Source organism: Sinocyclocheilus anshuiensis, unplaced genomic scaffold (genome assembly GCF_001515605.1).
Source record: "Sinocyclocheilus anshuiensis isolate Anshui unplaced genomic scaffold, SAMN03320099.WGS_v1.1 scaffold618, whole genome shotgun sequence".
In the NCBI taxonomy this organism is placed as follows: domain Eukaryota; kingdom Metazoa; phylum Chordata; class Actinopteri; order Cypriniformes; family Cyprinidae; genus Sinocyclocheilus; species Sinocyclocheilus anshuiensis.
In genome coordinates this window covers 178,236-198,292 of record NW_015547657.1, presented here as the reverse complement: position 1 = coordinate 198,292, position 20,057 = coordinate 178,236, and the positions used below count along the sequence as shown (strand labels likewise).

At 41.6% G+C, this 20,057-nt stretch overlaps 1 protein-coding gene across 1 annotated transcript in view; it reads left to right on the top strand.

Moving 5' to 3' along the window:
- Positions 1 to 4,867: 4,867 nt before the first annotated feature.
- The window catches only part of LOC107702180 (extracellular calcium-sensing receptor-like), a gene marked incomplete at its 3' end in the record, with an annotated part of 20,631 nt that continues 5,441 nt past the window's right edge, over positions 4,868 to 20,057 (top strand). Inside the window, exons 1-6 of the mRNA XM_016504423.1 lie at positions 4,868 to 4,974; positions 14,683 to 14,974; positions 15,224 to 16,012; positions 16,086 to 16,313; positions 16,484 to 16,607; positions 16,749 to 16,962. Coding sequence (XP_016359909.1) covers positions 4,868 to 4,974; positions 14,683 to 14,974; positions 15,224 to 16,012; positions 16,086 to 16,313; positions 16,484 to 16,607; positions 16,749 to 16,962 — 1,754 coding nt within the window. The remainder of the gene's footprint in view (positions 4,975 to 14,682; positions 14,975 to 15,223; positions 16,013 to 16,085; positions 16,314 to 16,483; positions 16,608 to 16,748; positions 16,963 to 20,057) is intronic.

Below are 20,057 nucleotides of genomic sequence, written 5' to 3'. Positions count from 1 at the left end.
TCTAAGTGGCTGAGCAACAGCTCTCTGTGAGCGGCCAATTCCCGTTCTGATCTGGCTAGAACCAGCCAATCGTCAAAGTAATTCAATATGTGGATTCCCATCTGTCTCAGAGGGGAAAGAGCTGCGTCTATGCACTTCGTAAAAGTGCGCGGGGCCAGAGACAGTCCAAACGGAAGGACTACATACTGATAGGCCACTGCCTCGAATGCGAATCTCAAGAACGGTCTGTGATGGGGTCTGAGTGGATGTGAAAGTAAGCATCTTTCAGATTCACTGTTAAAGACCAGTCCTCGGGAGAAATCTGCGCGAGGATCTGTTTCAAAGTTAACATCTGAAAGGCCATCTCATAAGTGAGCGATTCAGATGTCTGAGATCTAGAATAGATCTGAGCCCACCATCTTTCTTAGGAACAAGGAAGTAGCGGCTGAAAAGCCTGACTCGCTGTTCACTAGAGGTACCATTTCCACAGCACCTTTTGCATGCAGTGCTTGTACTTTGGACCGGAGAACATGTTCTTCATTGTCCCGTACCGAAGTCTGGATAATACCTCTGAAACGAGGTGGCCTGCGAGCGAACTAGAATGAGTAACCTCGTTTACTGTATTTAGAACCCAACTTGAAACACGGGAAATGGCTGCCAGACCATGAACCGTGTGGCAAGAGGCTCCATTTTGTTGAATAGAAGTTCGCCAAACATGGGCGGGGAACTTGCATTCGCAGATGTGAGGAGAGAAGAATGCTCTTGTGGGTCCGCTATCACAGCAGTAGTTTGCTTGGGCACATGCTAATGAAAAGGATGTGCCCAGCTTGAATAGAACATCCATCGCTCAGATGTTGAACAGAGGGATGGAGAGCAAGCATGAGCTTTCTTTGAGGGAGTTCTGTCCTCAGCGAGAACTGATCCCTTCCCTTTCCTCTCAAAAATGCTTTGCTAGAATAAATGCTCTCAAAAGTGAGAGCAGCCAGCCCCGTGAGCGCGACTAAATCTGAAGCTGTCAGTGATAAAAATAATTAGTGATAGCATTCTCTTTCAATCCGCCTAAATGATCAAACCGGTTAGATGAGGTGTACTGATGATCCTCACGTGTAAATACACGGCCGATCAAAGTGCTGCATGCATTTTCTTAGATCCGCCCATGGCAGACGAGGGGAGGAGCGGGGCCGCCTTCATTGATGAAGGTGAACCGCGAGCAAAGCTGAGCGAGACACAAACTCTCATAGTGAGAGCAGTCTGTCTCAGTGAGCACAGCCGCAGCCTCAGGCGAGCGGCACACTCAAATAGAAGCATTCAGCAATATGAAATCATTGGTGACAGCATTCTATTCCAAGCTGCAAGTTAAGTAACCTTTAATAGATCCGGCTTGGAGGTTCTTCACTGATTTCAGGTAGGAAATAAATTAAGTAATTGCGAGGAGAGAAAGATCGGGAAATTGCAGGTTATAGGAGAGGTGAAAAGCTTTGAAACATCTCCAAGCTGTTAGATATGAATGGATAGTTCTGGTTGAAACTGCTTGGAGGATAGAGTCGAGTGATGCATCGAGGTGAGGATTTAAGGGATGAGTTATGGGAATATGAGTTGCGAATAGTGAGGTACTTGGGTTGGCGATGGGTCCGTCTCCGGAGCCAGCGGTCTGAATTTCTGCGAGAATCTGAGACTTCATGGTTTTAGGCACAGAGGGTAGTTCCAGAGTGGCGGCATTCAGTGGGGTAGGTAGTGGGACTGCTGTGAATAAAGTGTACTGAGGTTTAGATTTGAGAGAAGGGTTAGAAGGAAGATAAGGAGCGGCCGTAACCGTTTGCGGGGGCAGCCTCACGCACGGATCAGCCCACGGTGCTTGAGGAAGCATGTAGGAAGAGGTAGAAGGAAATGAGGGAGGAACCATTTGCAGACGCAGCCTCACGCATGGATTAGCCCCTGGCCATTGATAGGGAAAAGGAGTAGCATAAGGGTAAGAGTAAGATGGCTGATCTTGAGCGGCTAGCAGATGCAGCCTCACGCTAGTGTCTGCCGCCGGAGGTAGAAGGAAGGGAGTGGGAAGGATAGGAGGTTGGAAAGCCATGCCAGTGGGCGATGTTGCGTGCAGCACAGTAGCTGAAGTCGCCGCAGTGATTGTTTGAGAAGAGGAGGGAGGCAGTACAGTGTGAGGAGCGGCCGAGTCTGGGGCGCAGCACAGGCTTGCTGATGGCCTGCTGCATCCTTGAGACTCGAGGGGAGGCGGAAATTGATCTGGAAGATGACATTATTTTGAATGAAGTAGAGAGCTGTGAGGGAGAGGAGCATGGGCCAGAATTGACCTGTCGGTAAGCCCTGCCTCCCTTAGTTACTGTTGCTCCCTCGGACAAACAAACGGAGCTGCTCACTGTCTTACAATGACAGCTGTCAGTGTCAAAACCTTGTCACAAGATGTTCTTGAACAATTTTGGACACAGAAGGGCCACCATTCAAGTGGAAAGTAAATATTCCATGGAGGGATATATAAAATATTTTAAAATAAATATGGTGGGTAACTCGAAGCAAGGGTTTACAGATCACAATGCAAGCGGGATAAGTCTCATATTACGGTCTTCATCACGATCACGGATGACAACATGTAGGATCAACACTGTTCATGTATCGCAGGGTACGATTAAATCAATGTACATTTAACAAGTTTAATATGGAGAGGCACTAAAATGTACACCTTCGTTTATGTGTTTTTGACCTACACTGTAACTTACGTGAGAACAGTTCGCTATTTAAGTTTGCTGAAACGCAAGCTGACATTAACGTTCTGCTTGAGCAGATGAAAATTGTAACTTAATAAGAAAAATTACAACCAGAAAATGAACATTTTTGTCTTCATTGGGATTGGGGTTGAATGCTTAGGGATATTTTGCTCTGTTTTGCTTGGGTTTAGGGAATGTAATAAAATAAATTATATTGCCTTTTCTCTCAGGATACCTGGAATCAGTGTTACAAGTACCCCAGGCACATTGTTTTTCCATTTTTGTAGCATAAACACCATCAAACCGATGTGAGCTTCGGATCTTCCAATGTTTCTCTATGGCGCTGAAACCTACAGATGTCCGAGTTCCGCTCCCCGTGCAACTGATACTCGACTGCCATTGGCTCATCTGCGTTCGAGGGGAGGGACTTACCGATAGGTTAACTGTCAGCGAAGGCAGTCTCACGCTTAAATCAGCCTCTGGGCTAGTGTCTGCTATGGGAGCTGGAGGCCACTGAAAATAAAAAAGGGGTTATTAGTAACAGGAGGAAAAGCCTGAGATGTGTTGGCCTGAGTTGCAAGCGGAGACAGCCTCACGCTTCCTTCAGCTGCTCTAGGTCAATGGAAGGGAGTGGGGTTTGTGACATCCTGAAGAGCCTGTGTAGCTTGCACAGCTAGCGGAGGCAGCCTCACGCTAGCATCTGCTATGGGACCTGGAGGCCACTGAAAAGAAAAAGGATTAGAAGTAACAGGAGGAAAAGCCTTAGATGTAAGGGCCTGTGTTGCAAGTGGAAGCAGCTTCGCACTTGTTTCAGCTGTTGTAGCTGTAAGCCACGGGGGCTTGTGATATTTGGAGGAAAATGCTGGAGGGCCTGTGCAGCCTGCACAGCTAGCGGAGGCAGCCTCACACTAGCGTATGCTACGGGAGCTGGAGACCACTGAAAAGGAAGAGGGGTTAGAATTAGTAGGAGGAAAGTCTGAGATGTGAGGGCCTGTGTTGCAAGCGGAGGCAGCCTGTTTTAGCTGTAGGCCACGGGAAAGGGGAGTCGTTTGTAACATTCAGCGGGAAATGCTGCAATGCCTGAGTAACCTGCAGTGTTGCTAACTTAGCAATTTTGTTGCTAGATTTAACAACTTCTCAGACTACCCTAGCAATTTGTTTTTTTTAAAGCACTAGCAACAAATTTAGCTATTTAAAAAATATTTGACGACTTTTAGCAATTTTTAAAAATACAATGATGAAAAAGACATGCTTTTCCTCTTCAAAAAGAAGAAAGTATTGAAACAGCTAGCCAGCCAAGCAGCACATCAGCTGGTAGAGACTTGGAGAGAGGTGCCTAGCAGTATGCACATCACATGCGAATTAGGTTGCTAGTTGCACTTGTTCAATAATAATATCAATAGTTTCTTTATGATACACCTTAGTTGTTAGTTTGTACCTATAATTGTTAATTATTTAGGTACACTGTTGAACTTATTTTCTCGAAAATCAATCTTTTTCATCTTATCTGTCTATCTGAGTACAATGTGTCATTTAAAAAACAAGTAAAATGCTAGTGAAAATGAATACAGAAAAAGTAATTTACTTGTATGTTCTACGCAGTTTTGCGTCATGGCTACAAAATTACATCAACATCCATTATGTCATCACGTCATTTAACAACTGTTAGCAACAAACTACCTGCTTTTAGCGACTTTACCTAAAAATTTATTTGCAACAAGGCCTGCGCCACTAGCGGAGGCAGCCTCAGGCTAGCGTCTGCTACGAGAGCTGGAAGCCCAGCTACATGTGACGCTGCGGCCGGAAGAGCCACGGTGAAAAGTTGAGCCAAAGTTGGAAGCGAGTGAGGTTTTGCTGCGGTGAGAACTGGGGGCGCGGCTCAGGCTCGTTTGAGGCCTGTCGCTGCGACCAACGCTCGAGGAAAGCCGGGTCTTGTGTGGGACGATGGTGGTGTCGAGTGAGGCGAGTTCGGGGCTTTGCTCAATCTGGTGGATTTAGGAGTGAGGTTGGCTAATTTGTAGAGTAACGAATAGATCGTACAGATCTGCTTTGTTTACCCTCCGCGAGAATGATTCGTCGGAATTAATCAGCGTTTGCCTCAGACTTGAATACTGTCCACTTTCCGATTGGAGGATATATTGGCATGGCCAAATGATACGAGGATGTCGGGGAAGAAATTGTATGTCTCGCCGGTGGAGGAGAGGTTAAGCCTCAGTGTTGTGGAGAGCGTGTGGCTGGTCGAGCAGAACAGTGGCCGTGATGAAGCCTGGTGCTCAGCGGCGGTGACTGGCAGAAAAGGAGTGAACCTAGGGCCAGCAGATTGAGACAGAGGATCCAAAAAAATCCCCAGTACAGGTCTCGTCTTTGTACTGTAAAAGTTGAGTCTGTGATATAATGGCCAAAGGAGCAAAACCGAATGCTTGAAAACTGTCGTAGGACAGAGGTAGGTAGGCTGCATATATTATATATATATATATATATATATATATATATATTGTGCTAGTTAGGATGGTTAGCTAAATGAGTTACACCTGTGCCAAATTGGTTGATTATCTGATTGTGCTCCTCCCGAACCTTGTTAATAAAACATCATGTGTTTAGCGCTCAATAATGCACACTCAGTCCTGTTTTGGGCATAAATACATAGGAAAAATACTTTTCTCAAGAAATGTATGAGCTATATTTGCTCATTCTGTTTGAACATTCTGTGCTTGTTTAATACCGTTTGAGTATGAATGCATTTTTTTTGCATTATTACAGTAAAACAACCTGTTAAACTACTTTTTGTTCCATTTTTTTTTCATGTTCAATATTATTTTAAATAAGACAAGGAAAAGCAAGACTTGAATGCATTTTTTTTTTTGCATTATTAGAGTAAAACAAACTGTTAAACTACTTTTTGTTCCTTTTTTTTCATGTTCAATATTATTTTAAATAAGACAAGGAAAAGCAAGACTTGAATGCATTTTTTTTTTTGCATTATTAGAGTAAAACAAACTGTTAAACTACTTTTTGTTCCTTTTTTTTCATGTTCAATATTATTTTAAATAAGACAAGGAAAAGCAAGACTTGAATGCATTTTTTTTTTTGCATTATTAGAGTAAAACAAACTGTTAAACTACTTTTTGTTCCTTTTTTTTCATGTTCAATATTATTTTAAATAAGACAAGGAAAAGCAAGACTTAAATATGTTATTAACTGCATTTCAAAATCAGTAAAACTGCAAATATTGTTTTTGTCAAATAAAGTCTTACGATGTAAATTGTAATATCTGGCCCTTCGCATTTTATGTGGTTTAAATGTGGCCCCCTTGGTCTTTGAACTTGAGTACCCCTGTGCTAGTGTATGCCATTGCCTTGACATACCTTACGCAAAACGAGCCATGCCCCTGGGTGTGAGAGCTCATTCCATTCGGAGTGTTGCTTCTTCCGGGCGTTGGCAGACATTTGAAGAGCTGTGGGCTGGGTGACACCTAACACCTTTGCAAGATTTTACAATCTCTGGGTTGAGCCGGTTTCGTCCCGTGTTTTGTGAACAAACAGGTAATAAGCCTGAGGTCTGGCTGTCTCTCTTGCAGCACCATTTCCCATCTGAAGGGAATGCGAGTGCTTCTCTGCTCTTCCAGAGTGTTCCCCGGTGGGTGGACCCTGGTTGTGTTCCTCCAACACTCTGTGGAGGTCAGACTCGGTGGAGGAACCCTATGCCAGTACTTGATGCATACATGTTTGGTCAGTCCCTTCGGGAAATCCTGTTTGTATATTTTCCATGGTAAGGTTTCCCTATTTTGGTAAATCTATGTCTTTCCCTTGATAGATTTCCTTCTGTCCGTCTCTGCGTTTGTAGTCATTCCACCCCTTTTTGTTCCAAAGTATTTTTATTGAATATTTTGTCAAACATGAGACATATAATACAGTTAGACATATTTTTTATTTTTTAGATAGCATCCCTACCCACAACAATTCCCCCTGTTGCACGATTATACATTTAAGCTTTCTAATATGAAGAAAAAAAAAATAATAATAATTCACTACTCCTCTGAGATAAATGAGGGGTCCATCTTCTTTATCTGCTCTAAAACAGGTTGCCAAGTAATATAAAACATGTTGGTACAGCCTCTTATAGTGTGCCATATTTTTTCTAAGGCCATATAATGTAGTAGGTCCTTAAGCCATTGCTTAAAGGTTGGAGGGGATTTTTCTTTCCATTTGAGCAGTATTAACCTCCGGGCTAGAAGCATAGCAAAAGCGATCAGATTTTTCTTACTTTGATTAAAAAAAAAGGATCATGGTATGATACCAAATATTGAAATTATGGCCTCAGGCTCTATACATGTCTTTAATGTATCAGAGAGAAATTTAAATATCAACTGCCAGAAGTCTTTTAATTTTGGACAAAGCCAAAACATGTGAGAAAGCGTAGCTGGCTCAATTTCACACCTATCACAATTAGGGTCTAAATTTGGTTTGAATTTGGTTAATTTCACTTTGGACCAATGCAGTCTGTGAACAATTTTAAATTGAATTACTCTATGTTTTAGAGAAATTGAAGATGAATAAATATTATTTAAGACATACTGCCACGTCTTCCGAGAGTTCTATATCTAATTCCACCTCCCATTTTCTTTTTAGTTGAGCTAGGGGTTCCAGGTTATGAGAATTAATTACAGAATAAATTTTACCAATGGCTCCTTTGGAATATGGACTCAGGTCCATTATAGACTCAAGAAGGGAACAGGGAGGCAATGAAGGATAGTGGCTCAATGAGGAAGACACAAAGCTACGAAGCTGAAGAAATCTAAAAAAGTGGGAGTCAAGAATTTGGAACTTCATTTTCACTTGACTGAATGATGCAAAGTCTCCATCAATAAACATATCTTTTAGTATCCTAAGACCTTTCACAGACCAAATATTAAAGGTTTCATCCATAATAGAAGGGGTAAACATGTGATTTCATTTTTATAGTATTTATTCTGCCTCCTAATGATAATGGTAATGGGCTCCGACGTTCAAAGTCTTTTTTAATGGAATCCATCAGTGGATGGAAATTTGCTTTGTACAAATATCTGTACTTATTAGTGATCCATATACCTAGGTATTTGAATTTATCTTTAGTTAATTTAAATGGTAAAGAGGTAAAAATAATCTGTCTAGTAGCAGAGTTGATAGGCATAAGCTCACTTTTCTGCATATTTGTTTTGTAGCCTGATATTTTCCCAAAAGCATCCAGTAAAGTCAATATTTGTGGCAGACTCTTTAATGGTTCAGATATATACAGAAGGGTGTCATCCGCATAAAGATAAACTTTGTGTTCGGAATTTTCCCTCTGTATACCCTTAATATTAACATCATTCCGTATTGCAATGGCTAGGGGCTCAATTACCAATGCAAATAACAAGGGGGATAAGGGACAGCCCTGTCTGGTCCCACATTCTAGTGAAAAGAAGGGTGAGAGATTATTATTTGCTGCTACAGGTGAAGAGTATAAAATTCGGATCCATGATATAAACTTTGTCCCGAATCCAAATTTTTTGAGGGTATAGAAGAGGTAGTCCCACTCCACCTGATCAAATGCCTTTTCAGCATCGAGTGACAAAAGCACCTCTGGAGTATCGGATGGAGTGGGATGTTGGAGGATGTTTAAGAGTCTACATATATTATAAAATGAGTAGCGATTTTTAATGAACCCTGTCTGGTCATCAGATACTAATGAAGGTAATACTTTTTCCAGTCGGTGTGCTAATATTTTGGCAAATATTTTGCTGTCAATGCGGAGCACGCCACGGAGGCAGCCATCAGCGTCGGCACCATCTTCGAATAATAATCTTCGAATTTAGCAATGAAATCTGCCGATCTGAGCTGCATTCTGATACGTTTTTATCCTTCTTATAGATGAGAGATATAATTGCTTGTCTCATAGTCTCTGGCAACGAGCCAGAAGTGGAGTCATAGACAGAAAGTAAAATAGGGGCAAGATCATTAGAAAATTTTTAAAGAATTCACTTGGAAAGCCGTCTGGCCCCGGTGATTTTCCGCTTTGGGCTCCTCATGTTTCAACCATGTTTTGACCAAATCTTAGATTGTCTGATTCGGTCTGATACCCTACAATAATATTATCTAAACCGCTGATTAATCTCTAAGGGATTTGTCAATTGAATGCCCAAATCGTTGTTAATTGTCAAAATGGAATGCTCTGCATTTTGTTGTCGTATTTGGTGTGTTAAAATCTTCCCTATCTTTTCACCGTTTATATATCTTATGCCTGGATTTATTTAATAGATTTTCTATGTGTTTTGTAGATAACAAATTAAATTCCGAATGGAGAGCCAGTCGTTGCCTAAATAAACCAGGTGATGAAGAATATGCCAAAATATCATTTTCAATTTTTTTGAGCCACTCCAGTCGCTTTTTCCTTGCTCTGGCGCACTATATGATATAATCTGGCCCCGAAGATAAGCTTTTAAAGATTCCCAAATTAAACAAGAAGATACTCCTGGAGTCTGATTACATGCTAAATATTCACTTATTTCTAATGATATGAATTTAACAAACTCAGTGTCTGAGAGAAGCAGTGTATTAAATCGCCATGGTCGATAGTCTTTATACATAGTTGGCATATTTAGGGTGATTAATAACGGTGCATGATCTGATATTACTATTGCATGATATTCACATTTACAGACTAATGGAAGTAATTCACTATCTAAGAAAAGATAATCTATACGCGAATAAGTCTTATGAACTGGTGAATAAAAAGAGTAGCCTCTTCGGCCTGGATTTTGGAATCTCCAAACGTCAATCATTCCATAGGTTTTAAGAAGCTGGTTAATAACTTGTGTTGTACGAGTTGGTACCATAGTTTTGGGGGAACTACGGTCTAGTGAAGGTGACAGCACACAATTAATATCTCCTCCTAGTATTAGATGGTGTGTATCTATATTGGGTATTCGAGAAAAAAGACCAGTAAAGAATGCACTGTCATCCCAATTAGGTGCATATATGTTTGCCAAAACTACTGGAGTGTTATTTAGTCTACCCACTACTATTATATAACGACCCGCTGGGTCAGCCTCAATTTTTGACATGACAAATGAGACCGTTTTGCTAATGAGAATTGCTGTTCCTCTAGATTTAGAGTGAAAATTAGAGTGAAATAATTGCCCCACCCATCCTCCTCTGAGTCTGAAGTGATCAAAGGTGTTCAAGTGGGTTTCTTGTAGGAAGGCGATATCTGTATTTAGCTGCTTTAGGTGTGAAAGTACCTTTCTACGTTTCACTGGATGATTTAGAGACTTGACATTCCAACTTACAAGATTTACCTGGCAAATGCCTGATATGTTGACTCCAGCGTTCTGTGATTTAGCCATTCGAGTATTTGAATTTAGGTACTAAGGTTTTATTTGAAACAGGCAGAAGAGACCCCTTCATTAATGAAGAAAAAAAAAAAAACGAAACAAAAAGTAGTATTAGATCAAGTGCAACAGTTACCCATTCCCAATCACCAACTAGAACATGGTGAAAATTTAACCCCTCGCAGCAATATCAACACATTAAGTGCTTTTTTGGGGAACTTTAGCTCCGTGTATTGCTATGCACAAACATAATTGACATAAGTTTTGATTGTCCAAATATGAAAAAAAAAAAAAAAAAGCCTAGCGCATACTGTCTACAAGCAACTATTAAAACTTGTGACTTATAGATAAGCGTTTAGAAGTGTAAAATTTACTTAAGCAACAAGAAATAACAATAACAGTATTCCAATAAAATGTTTCTGATTTTAACATTCTAACATTCTAATTTTATGATTATCAATAAAGTCAGATAGTTTTAATAATATTATCTCTCGATCCTCGTCCTCAAGGTTATGCATTCAGCCACAGTCTCTGTATCGGTGTAATGTTTATGTATTCACTCAGAAATTATGGCATGAAGTGGGGACAGAGGAAAGATAGAAACATGGTATTTTACTTAACTATTCAGTCCTTGTGATCGAGCCTCCTCAGAGAATATTATTTGTCACATAAGTCATAGCTTCCACTGCATCCTGAAACTGCTTTTCTGTTCCGTTGTGGGTGATTCGGAGTTTAGCCGGGTGGAGAATACCGTAACGGACACCCTCTCTGCCTCGTAGTAGTTTTCTGACTTCGTTAAACGCCGATCTTGCGCAGGCCACGCTTGGTGGATAATCGGGGAAGATGAGTATTGTTGAACCCTTGTAATGAAGTCGCCAGATTTCACGAACACGGCGGAGAATTTCGACACAGTCTTGATAGTAATGCAATTTTGCTATGATTGCTCTTGGTTTACCATCTGCCCGTTTTGCCTGGAGGGTGCGATGGGATCTGTCGATCAGCACATCTTTATCCATTTTTAGGGTGTCCTTAAGCAGCTTCGACACTGAAGTTGGGGAACATGCGCCAGATTCTTCAGCTACATTCAGTATGCGAATATTTGACCTTCGCATTCGCCCTTCCATGTCTAAGCACTTCTCCTGCAAGTTTTCCACATTTTTCTCCAATCTGTTCACAGTATTTTGTAGTACTGTGATATCGTCCGAGCAGCCGGATAGCCCTTGTTCCATGTCTGATATTGTCGTTTTAATTGTTTCTAAGTCTGAGCAAAGAGCCGAAGCGTTGCTTGCTATCTCTGATTTAACTGCTTGTAGCTCTGATTTAACCATGTCAAATTCGTTTGACAGCACATTCTTCAGCTCTGTATGAAAGAGCGCGGTTATTTCCATCTTGATGGATGAAATTAGCTCAGTTTTCAAATCCATAAAGTCAGTATGTTTGGCTGATTCGGACATCATGCTAGATGCGTTAGCATCCGTTTTGCTAGCAGCGGTTTTTCCCGTGTACTTGTATTTGCGTAGAATGCTCGCCATTTGGAATTGTAAAGGAACAAATCGTCTCATGTGAAGTAATAAAGTCTTGAGTAGTTGCAATGTATCATATTTTCGGTCAAGGCGCCTTAAGAAGTGGAATAAATACATTTTTGTGCAGAGCTCACCAAACTTGCGACCTATTCCACTGCCTGCTCACTAGTGCCCCTCATTCCATCCCTTTTTAAGACTTACCACATGTCAACTCTCCTCCTGTTACCTTCCCTTGGGAAGGATGTGGCTTTACTTTCCCCAATGTAAATCTGTCATTAAAAAAAAAAAAAAAACACAGTATAGATGTAACGTCAAACATAACTGACTGAAAGGGAACGCCTTGGTTATGTATGGTAGAGGCCAGTAGAGCATTTACGGTAGTTTTGGGGCAGATTGACAACTGCGTATGTGCATAGTGTGTGTCTGTAGGAGATGGAAAGGTGAAGAGATAACTTGCTCTACCGACATCTGTTTATCTTTATTTTATTTGATTCCTTTTTGTTTGTGACCTGAGTTGGATGCTTATTTATGTAAATGTTTGTCTCATTCGATCCCCATGTATGTGGACGAGTGTGTTGGTGCTTGAGGCTTTTTATTAAACTCGGGGAAAATACGTCACCTTCTCGTCTCCCGTGCATGATTAGCACCACACAGTTTTCCTATCTGGGCTGTTGAACATTTCAACTCAGTGTTACAGTATGTAATCCTTGCTCCCTGAAGGTGGGATGGAGACATTACTTCCCTCTTGCCACAATCATGAACTACTGCTAAATGGGTGGGATGCATTCTCGGCTCCTCAGCACAAATCTGAATAAGTGGAAGCATGCTGCCATATTATATACCTGTATGCATGGGGAGTGGCTTGGCATGCAAATTCCACTCACCAAGATTCATTGGCCATTTCTTGTACTGCTCAGAGGTGACTGGGCTCCAAAGTGAGACGCCAATACATCAGTATCAACATAGCATCTCTGTTCCCTCCTTCAGGGAATGAGGGTTACATACATAACCAAGATGTTTCTTATTTAAACTATCATTTCATGAAAAGAAATAATAATGCTACTACTACTAATAATAATAAAGGAATAGTTAAGGCAAAAATGAGAAAGAGCATTCCCAAGCCCGCCGGCCGCGCCGATGTCCTCTAACCAAAGGAGGAGTATGAGGAGAAAAACACTGTTCTCTGCCATCATCCCAGCCCCAGAGCTCGCTCCACGGAGGGCTCCTGTTCCCGGGTTTAACCCAGAGAGGGTTCCAGTCCCCGAGTTTAGACCAAGTTTAACCCAGAGAGGGCTCCAGTCCCCGAGTTTAGCCCAGAGAGTGCTCATGTCCCCGAGTCCATCCCAAGGAGGGCTCCAGTCCCCGATTCCAGCCCAAGGAGGGCTCCAGTCCCCGAGTCCAGCCCAAGGAGAACTCCAGTCCCCACGTCCAGCACAAGGAGGGCCACAGTTCCAGAGTTAGGCCTACGGAGGGCCTCTGAAACCGACGTTATCCGCAAGGATTTTTTGGGGGGTGGGGGTACTAGGGGTCTGTCCGTGGATGCCGGGCCGAGTGCAGAGGCCAGGCTCCCCGAGCTCCCTGTCCCGCCATGGCTTCTTAGTCTGCCTGCTGTGCCATGGCGCCCTGAGTCCCCTGTCCCGCCATGGCCCCCTGAGCTCCCTGATCCGCCCTGGAGGCCTCCCGTGTCTCTGTCTTGGACCAGCCTCCAGGATGGGCGCCAACCGCCCCCCCGGTGGATATGTTAGGGTATTGGACGTGCCTTTCGGGAGAAGGATGTAATGTAAGGGAGTCTCTGTCACCAGCTCTGGACTCCATATCCCAGAATCCTCACACCTGTTCTCAGTCACGATCACCATCACCTGGGGTTCTAATCACCCGCACCTGCTGCAGCTCGTCAAGCTCCCTTTTATCTGCTCACTCTCCACATTCCCTCCTCGTGCGGTCTACCGTTCACATCACTGAACTATACCAGACTCACTACCTGAACTTACTTGTGTTTGCTTACCTTAGATGTTCCTGTGCTTCAGTGCTCCACCGATCCCGCTCCTCCACGTTCGTCCTGCAAAGATACAAAGATCCATTACCTCAAGATAAGCCATTCTGAAATTGACTCTCTGTGCCACACTCACCTCTCATCTGCTCCTAATTCCTTCTTGCTCCTTATTCAATAAATACCTCTGTGTTGACCACTTATCTTTGTGTCCCTAGCCAGTGTCGTGACCGTGTAATTAATTAGATAAAAAATTTTAATCACTTGACCAGTCAAGATAGTTTTGCTATCTTTTTGTCATTAAGGACTGTAGATGATGCACACACAAAAAAAATTTGCATGAACAACTTAGAAAGGAGTTAGAATTTTTCTCTCTATTCAAAAAAAGTATCAGTAACTAATTAAAAAATGTCAGACAACTGTTATAGAATGTTATGTAATTGCATCTACTATACCGCAACCTAGATTCAATCATTTTTTTGCAGAGAGCTTGGGATTTGAAAAAATACTACCAGATTTGTGATTTACATTTTTCTCATCCTGATACTTTTTTTTTATTTTTTAGGCTAAAAGAAGAAAAAGACAAAGAAGAAAACCAATGGAAACACATTGAGTTTCTAGCACACTCCTCCTTGGACCAACAATATCTCTGCTTACATAATGAAATATGAATGCAAAGAGCAAAATGGAGTTTAAAGGATTTAATATGCCCCAAAGGACATTTGAATATATGACAAAAGGCAGACATGATAAAAGGCAGCACTGTTTTGCCTCAGAGGATCTTGCCCAAATACATACTGACATGGCAAAGAACACTGTGTCACTGCAGCTAATGCTGCTCATTGTGCATGGTCTCTTTATGCCAGCTTCAGCACAAGTCTGCAGCCTGCTTGGTCAGCCTGCCTTGCCTTCACTTTCTGCAGAACGAGACATCAACATTGGGGCAATTTTCTCAATCCACAGAAATGCTCTGCTAAAAATGCATAATTATACTTCCAAACCAGATCCAACAACATGTGTCAGGTCAGTATTAAAAATAAATTAAATGTGTTAAGTATAACTCTCTGATAATTCTTTACAGAATGTAATACAGCTGATGTGTTTCATTCACCACAGCTTAAACTTACGTGAGTTTAAATTTGCTCAGACATTGATTTTTGCCATTGAGGAGATTAACAACAGCACACAGTTGTTGCCTGGTATTTCTTTGGGCTATAAGATATATGACTCATGTCGCTCTATCGCTCAAACAATCCTCTCAGGCATGGCTTTAATGAACGGTTATGAAGACACTTTGAGTGATACATCCTGCCCTAGACCACCAGCTACTCATGCAATTGTTGGAGAGTCAACATCCTCACCCACCATTGGCTTGGCATCTGTAGTTGGTCCATTCAAGTTACCTGTTGTAAGAACTCACTTTGCTGCTGGTTTGTGTAATCAGACTATGATGAACCACTGGAACATGTACCAAAAATATATGCTTGGAAATTGATGTTGATGAAAAAATAATGTTGAAAATTGAAGGAAACCGTTGAAAGAAAGCAATGTGTTGAACTAGAGCACTATGCTTATATAGTGAAATAAGAACTGGAAGGTATTTTCTGAAAAATTATGTGGACAACAGATTATACACTGTTTTTTTTTTATATTGCAGATCAGTCATTTTGCCACATGTGCATGCCTGAGTGACAGAAAAAGGTATCCATCCTTCTTCAGAACAATACCCAGTGATTATTACCAAAGCAGAGCACTGGCTCAGCTTGTCAAGCACTTTGGCTGGACCTGGGTTGGGACAGTCAGGAGTCGCAATGACTATGGTAATAATGGAATTGCAGCATTTGAGGAGGCTGCAAAAGAAGAAGGGGTCTGTATTGAATACTCAGAGGCCATATTAAGCAGTGATCCACAAGAAAAGTTTCTAAAGACACTGGAAGTGATCAAAAAGGGCACCGCCAGGGTTGTGCTAGCTTTTATGGCATTAGGAGATTTTCTCCCCCTCCTGAAAGTAATTTCGCAACACAATATCACAGGGATACAGTGGGTTGGCAGTGAATCCTGGATCACTTCTCGAACTCTTGCAGAAACAAAGGAATACCGTTTCCTTTCTGGAGCTGTGGGTTTTGCTATAGCAAATGCCAAACTTATGGGCCTGCAAGAGTTCCTAGTGAATGTGCACCCTGATCAAGAACCAAACAATGTACTTTTAAAAGAATTTTGGGAAATAGTTTTTCAGTGCTCATTCAGGAACATTGGCAGTGATGGCTGTACTGGTTCAGAGAGACTTGCAGAGCTGCAGAATGAATATACTGACATATCAGAGCTACGAATAGTAAATAAGGTGTACACTGCAGTGTATGCTGTCGCAAATACACTTCAAAATGTATTAAAAGACTTCAGATCCTCCACCAACAGCAGCAAAAGAGGATGGCCCACACCACAAATGGTAAATGAGGAGAACTTAGTTTAATACAGAAATTAATTAATATAGAAATAATGTTACTGATGTTTCCTCTTAGGTGTTGAAGTATATGAGGGATGTGAGATTCACTGTTAAAACAGGTGAAGAAATCTTTTTTGATGAAAGTGGTGATCCAGTAGCACGATATGACCTTGTTAACTGGCAGCCTGCTGAGGATGGAAGTCTGCAGTTTGAGCATGTGGGCCTCTATGACAGCTCACTGCCTTCACAACAACGTCTTCAAGTCAATCAGGAACACATACTATGGGTAGAGAAACGTGGACAGGTACATTAATAACAGTTTGAATCACTAAATGGTCAGTTAGTTGAATATGACAAAATATGTATGAAAGCAGTGGCATTATAGTGATAAAATTTATTACTGAAGACAAGTTATTTTGCCAATTCAAACCATCATCACTGTGAGGTTTTATATGACAGCTTGTTTTCTTATAGTTGCCTGTGTCCGTGTGCAGTGAGAGCTGCCGCCCTGGCACTAGGAAGGCTGTGCAAAAAGGACGACCTGTTTGCTGTTATGACTGTATTCCATGTGCAGAGGGAGAAATCAGTAATGGCACAGGTAAAATGATATATGCGGGATAAATCTCATGAAACTATGTTAAAGTTAAGTGTAATACTGTCCTCTTTGTCAAGGGACTTTATAAAGCACTTTACATTCACTAACATTTCTTTTTTATATATTGGAATAATTTCTTCACAGATTCTAGTGACTGCTTTCCATGTGATTTGGAGTACTGGTCGAATGAAAGGAAAGACGGATGTGTATTAAAAGTTGTTGAATTCCTTTACTATACAGAAATCATGGGGGTGGTGTTTTGTATTTTCTCCTTCATTGGAGTGTTATTAACAGCAATGGTATATTTTCTGTTTTACCTTCATAAAGAAACATCTATTGTAAGAGCCAACAACTCAGAGCTGAGCTTCCTGTTGCTTTTCTCACTCTCACTGTGTTTTCTCTGTTCACTTACTTTTATTGGTCGGCCCACTGAGTGGTCCTGTATGTTGCGTCACACAGCATTTGGGATCACTTTTGTCCTCTGTATCTCCTGTGTTCTCGGGAAAACAATAGTTGTGTTAATGGTATTTAAGGCCACACTTCCAGGAAGTAATGTCATGAAATGGTTTGGGCCTTTTCAACAGAGACTCAGTGTTGTTTCCTTAACGTTAATACAGTTGATTATCTGTGTGCTTTGGTTAACAATATCCCCACCTTTCCCATATATGAATTTGAGCTATTATAGAGAAAAGATCATACTTGAATGTAACTTAGGTTCAGCTCTTGGTTTCTGGGCTGTTCTGGGTTATACTGGCCTGCTATCAATTATGTGTTTTCTTTTAGCTTTTCTTGCTCGTAAGCTCCCTGATAACTTCAATGAAGCCAAGTTCATCACATTCAGTATGCTCATATTCTGTGCTGTCTGGCTCACGTTTATCCCAGCTTATGTCAGTTCTCCTGGAAAATTTACGGTAGCTGTACAGATATTTGCTATTTTAGCATCAAGTTTTGGTTTACTATTTTGCATATTTGTACAGATCATTCGAAACTGCAATGTGTTTTACTTTATTTCTGTCATCTCGGTTTCCTTTCCGTGGACTTTCGTAATGCTCCGCGCCACACAAATAGCCGAACCAACTCAGCAGCATAGCCTATCTCTCAGTCTTTTCCTTTCGTCTTGTTAATCTGTCAATTAGGCTATTTAAGTCAAATATTTAGCATATTCATTAATTTTATATATAGACTATGATTTAATAAAAATAGATTTTGTTATTTTTAGTTAAACTTAATTTTTGTTGCTTGTCTGCGCTCGTCCGCCGCCTTTTTTCACTTCTCCGACCCCGCAGCTCTCTCCAATAGCTTAGTGTTAGTGGCACCAGTCCAGGTGTTTCCAGGTTTTACTCGTGCTTTTGTATTAGGCTGAAACAAATATTTTGCATACTCATTCTGCGCTCGTCCGCCGCCTTTTTTCACTTCTCCGACCCCGCAGCTCTCTCCTATAGCTTAGTGTTAGTGGCTCCAGTCCAGGTGTTTCCAGGTTTTACTCGTGCTATTTCTCCATGTTGAGAGTTTGGTGTCGCACTTATTGCACCTGAATATGCATTCTTATCCTTTTCTCCTATGAACTGAAAATAACAGGAGTGTGTCCATCTCACAAATGTAGAATCCGTCTCTGCAGTCATCTCAACCATCTAATTCCAGCAACAGAAGATAGACAAATTATGTTACCCGCGGAATTTTTTCTCTGGTGCTGTTTTGCGGTGTTAGTAAATTCACCACTTAATTTTGAGTTAAAATATGTTGTTGTAACTTGCGTTACTGAGATTGTAACGAGTAATAATATTACCCAAATTTGATTAGTAATGCATTATATTACTGCGTTACAGCAAAAAGTAATATACTACTGTAATATTATTACTTTTGTAATGCGTTACTCCCAACACTGTTTATGTCCTCTGAACTGATGGATTCCCATGTCATCATGAGTACTGAATGGCATCACTTCTGTCAAGTCTTTCTAATTCTCTGACGCTTCTGGTTCAGCACTCTCAGTGTCAATCTCCATGAAACCCACCAACGCCAAATTCTCCTTGTGCCCCTCAATCATCCCCAGGATACCTTTTTTTTTTTTTTTTTGTGATAACACACAACATTTAAAAAACGGAAACTAAACATTAAATTAGTTACATATTCAAATACTAGATTCTGACTTGTAAAAAGCATTCCCATCCTCGTCCTTTTAATGAGCAGTTTTCTAAGGCTTTTGCAACCCAACATGCCTTTTTTTAGTCATGCAAGTACAGCTCCTATCTCTTTGAAGGGGGGAACAATAAATTCTCCAAATCTGTTTACCAAGCTTATGAATAAATTTCATATTTGAAATCCCCAATGAAATCTGACAACAACTGTCTCATAAATGTTGTGACATTACGTATGAACTGCAACCCTCATTCCCTGAAGGAGGGAATGAAGACGTTATGTCGACACTGACGTTAAGGTTCTCACTTGGGAGCCCTAATTACTTTCTGAGCATTACAAGAAATGGCCCATTACTACTGGCATGTGGAATTTACATGCCAAGACACTGCCCGTAGATATTAGTATATAAAATGGCAGCATGCATCTACTCATTCAGGTTAGTGCTAAGGAGCCGTTATAATGCTCCGGTTACTGATGTAACCTCGGTTTCCCTAAGATAAGGGAAAGAGCATTGCGTGGAAACGCATATGGGGAAAACTCCTGTTTTACTCTGTTCTGAAGCCTGATTTGTTCACGTTTGTGTAACTGCACAAACCAATGGCACTTTAGCCCGCCAGAAAGGCAAAACTACTATATAAGTCGGCTCGGACCGCCATTCATCAGATCATTCGACTGAAGCGACAGTCATCGTTTCGCGTGCAGCTTATAGCGCGGCAAGTGACGCAACGTTTGTTCACTTATCTCAGGGAACCGAGGTTACGTCAGTAACCAGAGCGTTCCCTTTCGAACGGTCTCTCCCATTGCGTGGAAATACATATGGGGAACGCATCCAGTTATTCCATGCTATGAGCAGATACAGAACAGTCTGCTCTGCGAGCCCAGTCTCAGAGCACTAAGATAAGGACTCCAGGAACATGAGCACATTGTGCCCTAAGCTAGTAGCGGAGAAGCACAGATATAACAAGCTTCGCCCAAGGGGGGAACAATGGCAGTTGAACAGAAATATATAGGGCATTGCAAGCGCTCTGAGGCATAAGCCAAGGCTATTGCATCTACTATCCAGCAGGAGAGTCAATGCTTTGTGACTGGCAGCCCCTTGTGTCGGCCTCCGAAGCAAACAAAGAGCTGCTCAGACTGTCTGAACAGGCCAGAACACTCTAGATTTAGGGTGCTTTCACACTTGGTTCGATTGCTTGGTCCGAACCCGAGTTCAATTGCTCCCTCCCCCTGCCCCCGCTGGACTGTGTTCACATTATATTATTTGGGTCCGAACCGCGGTTCGTTTGCGTCATCAAGCCAGCAGCTGTTTACCCC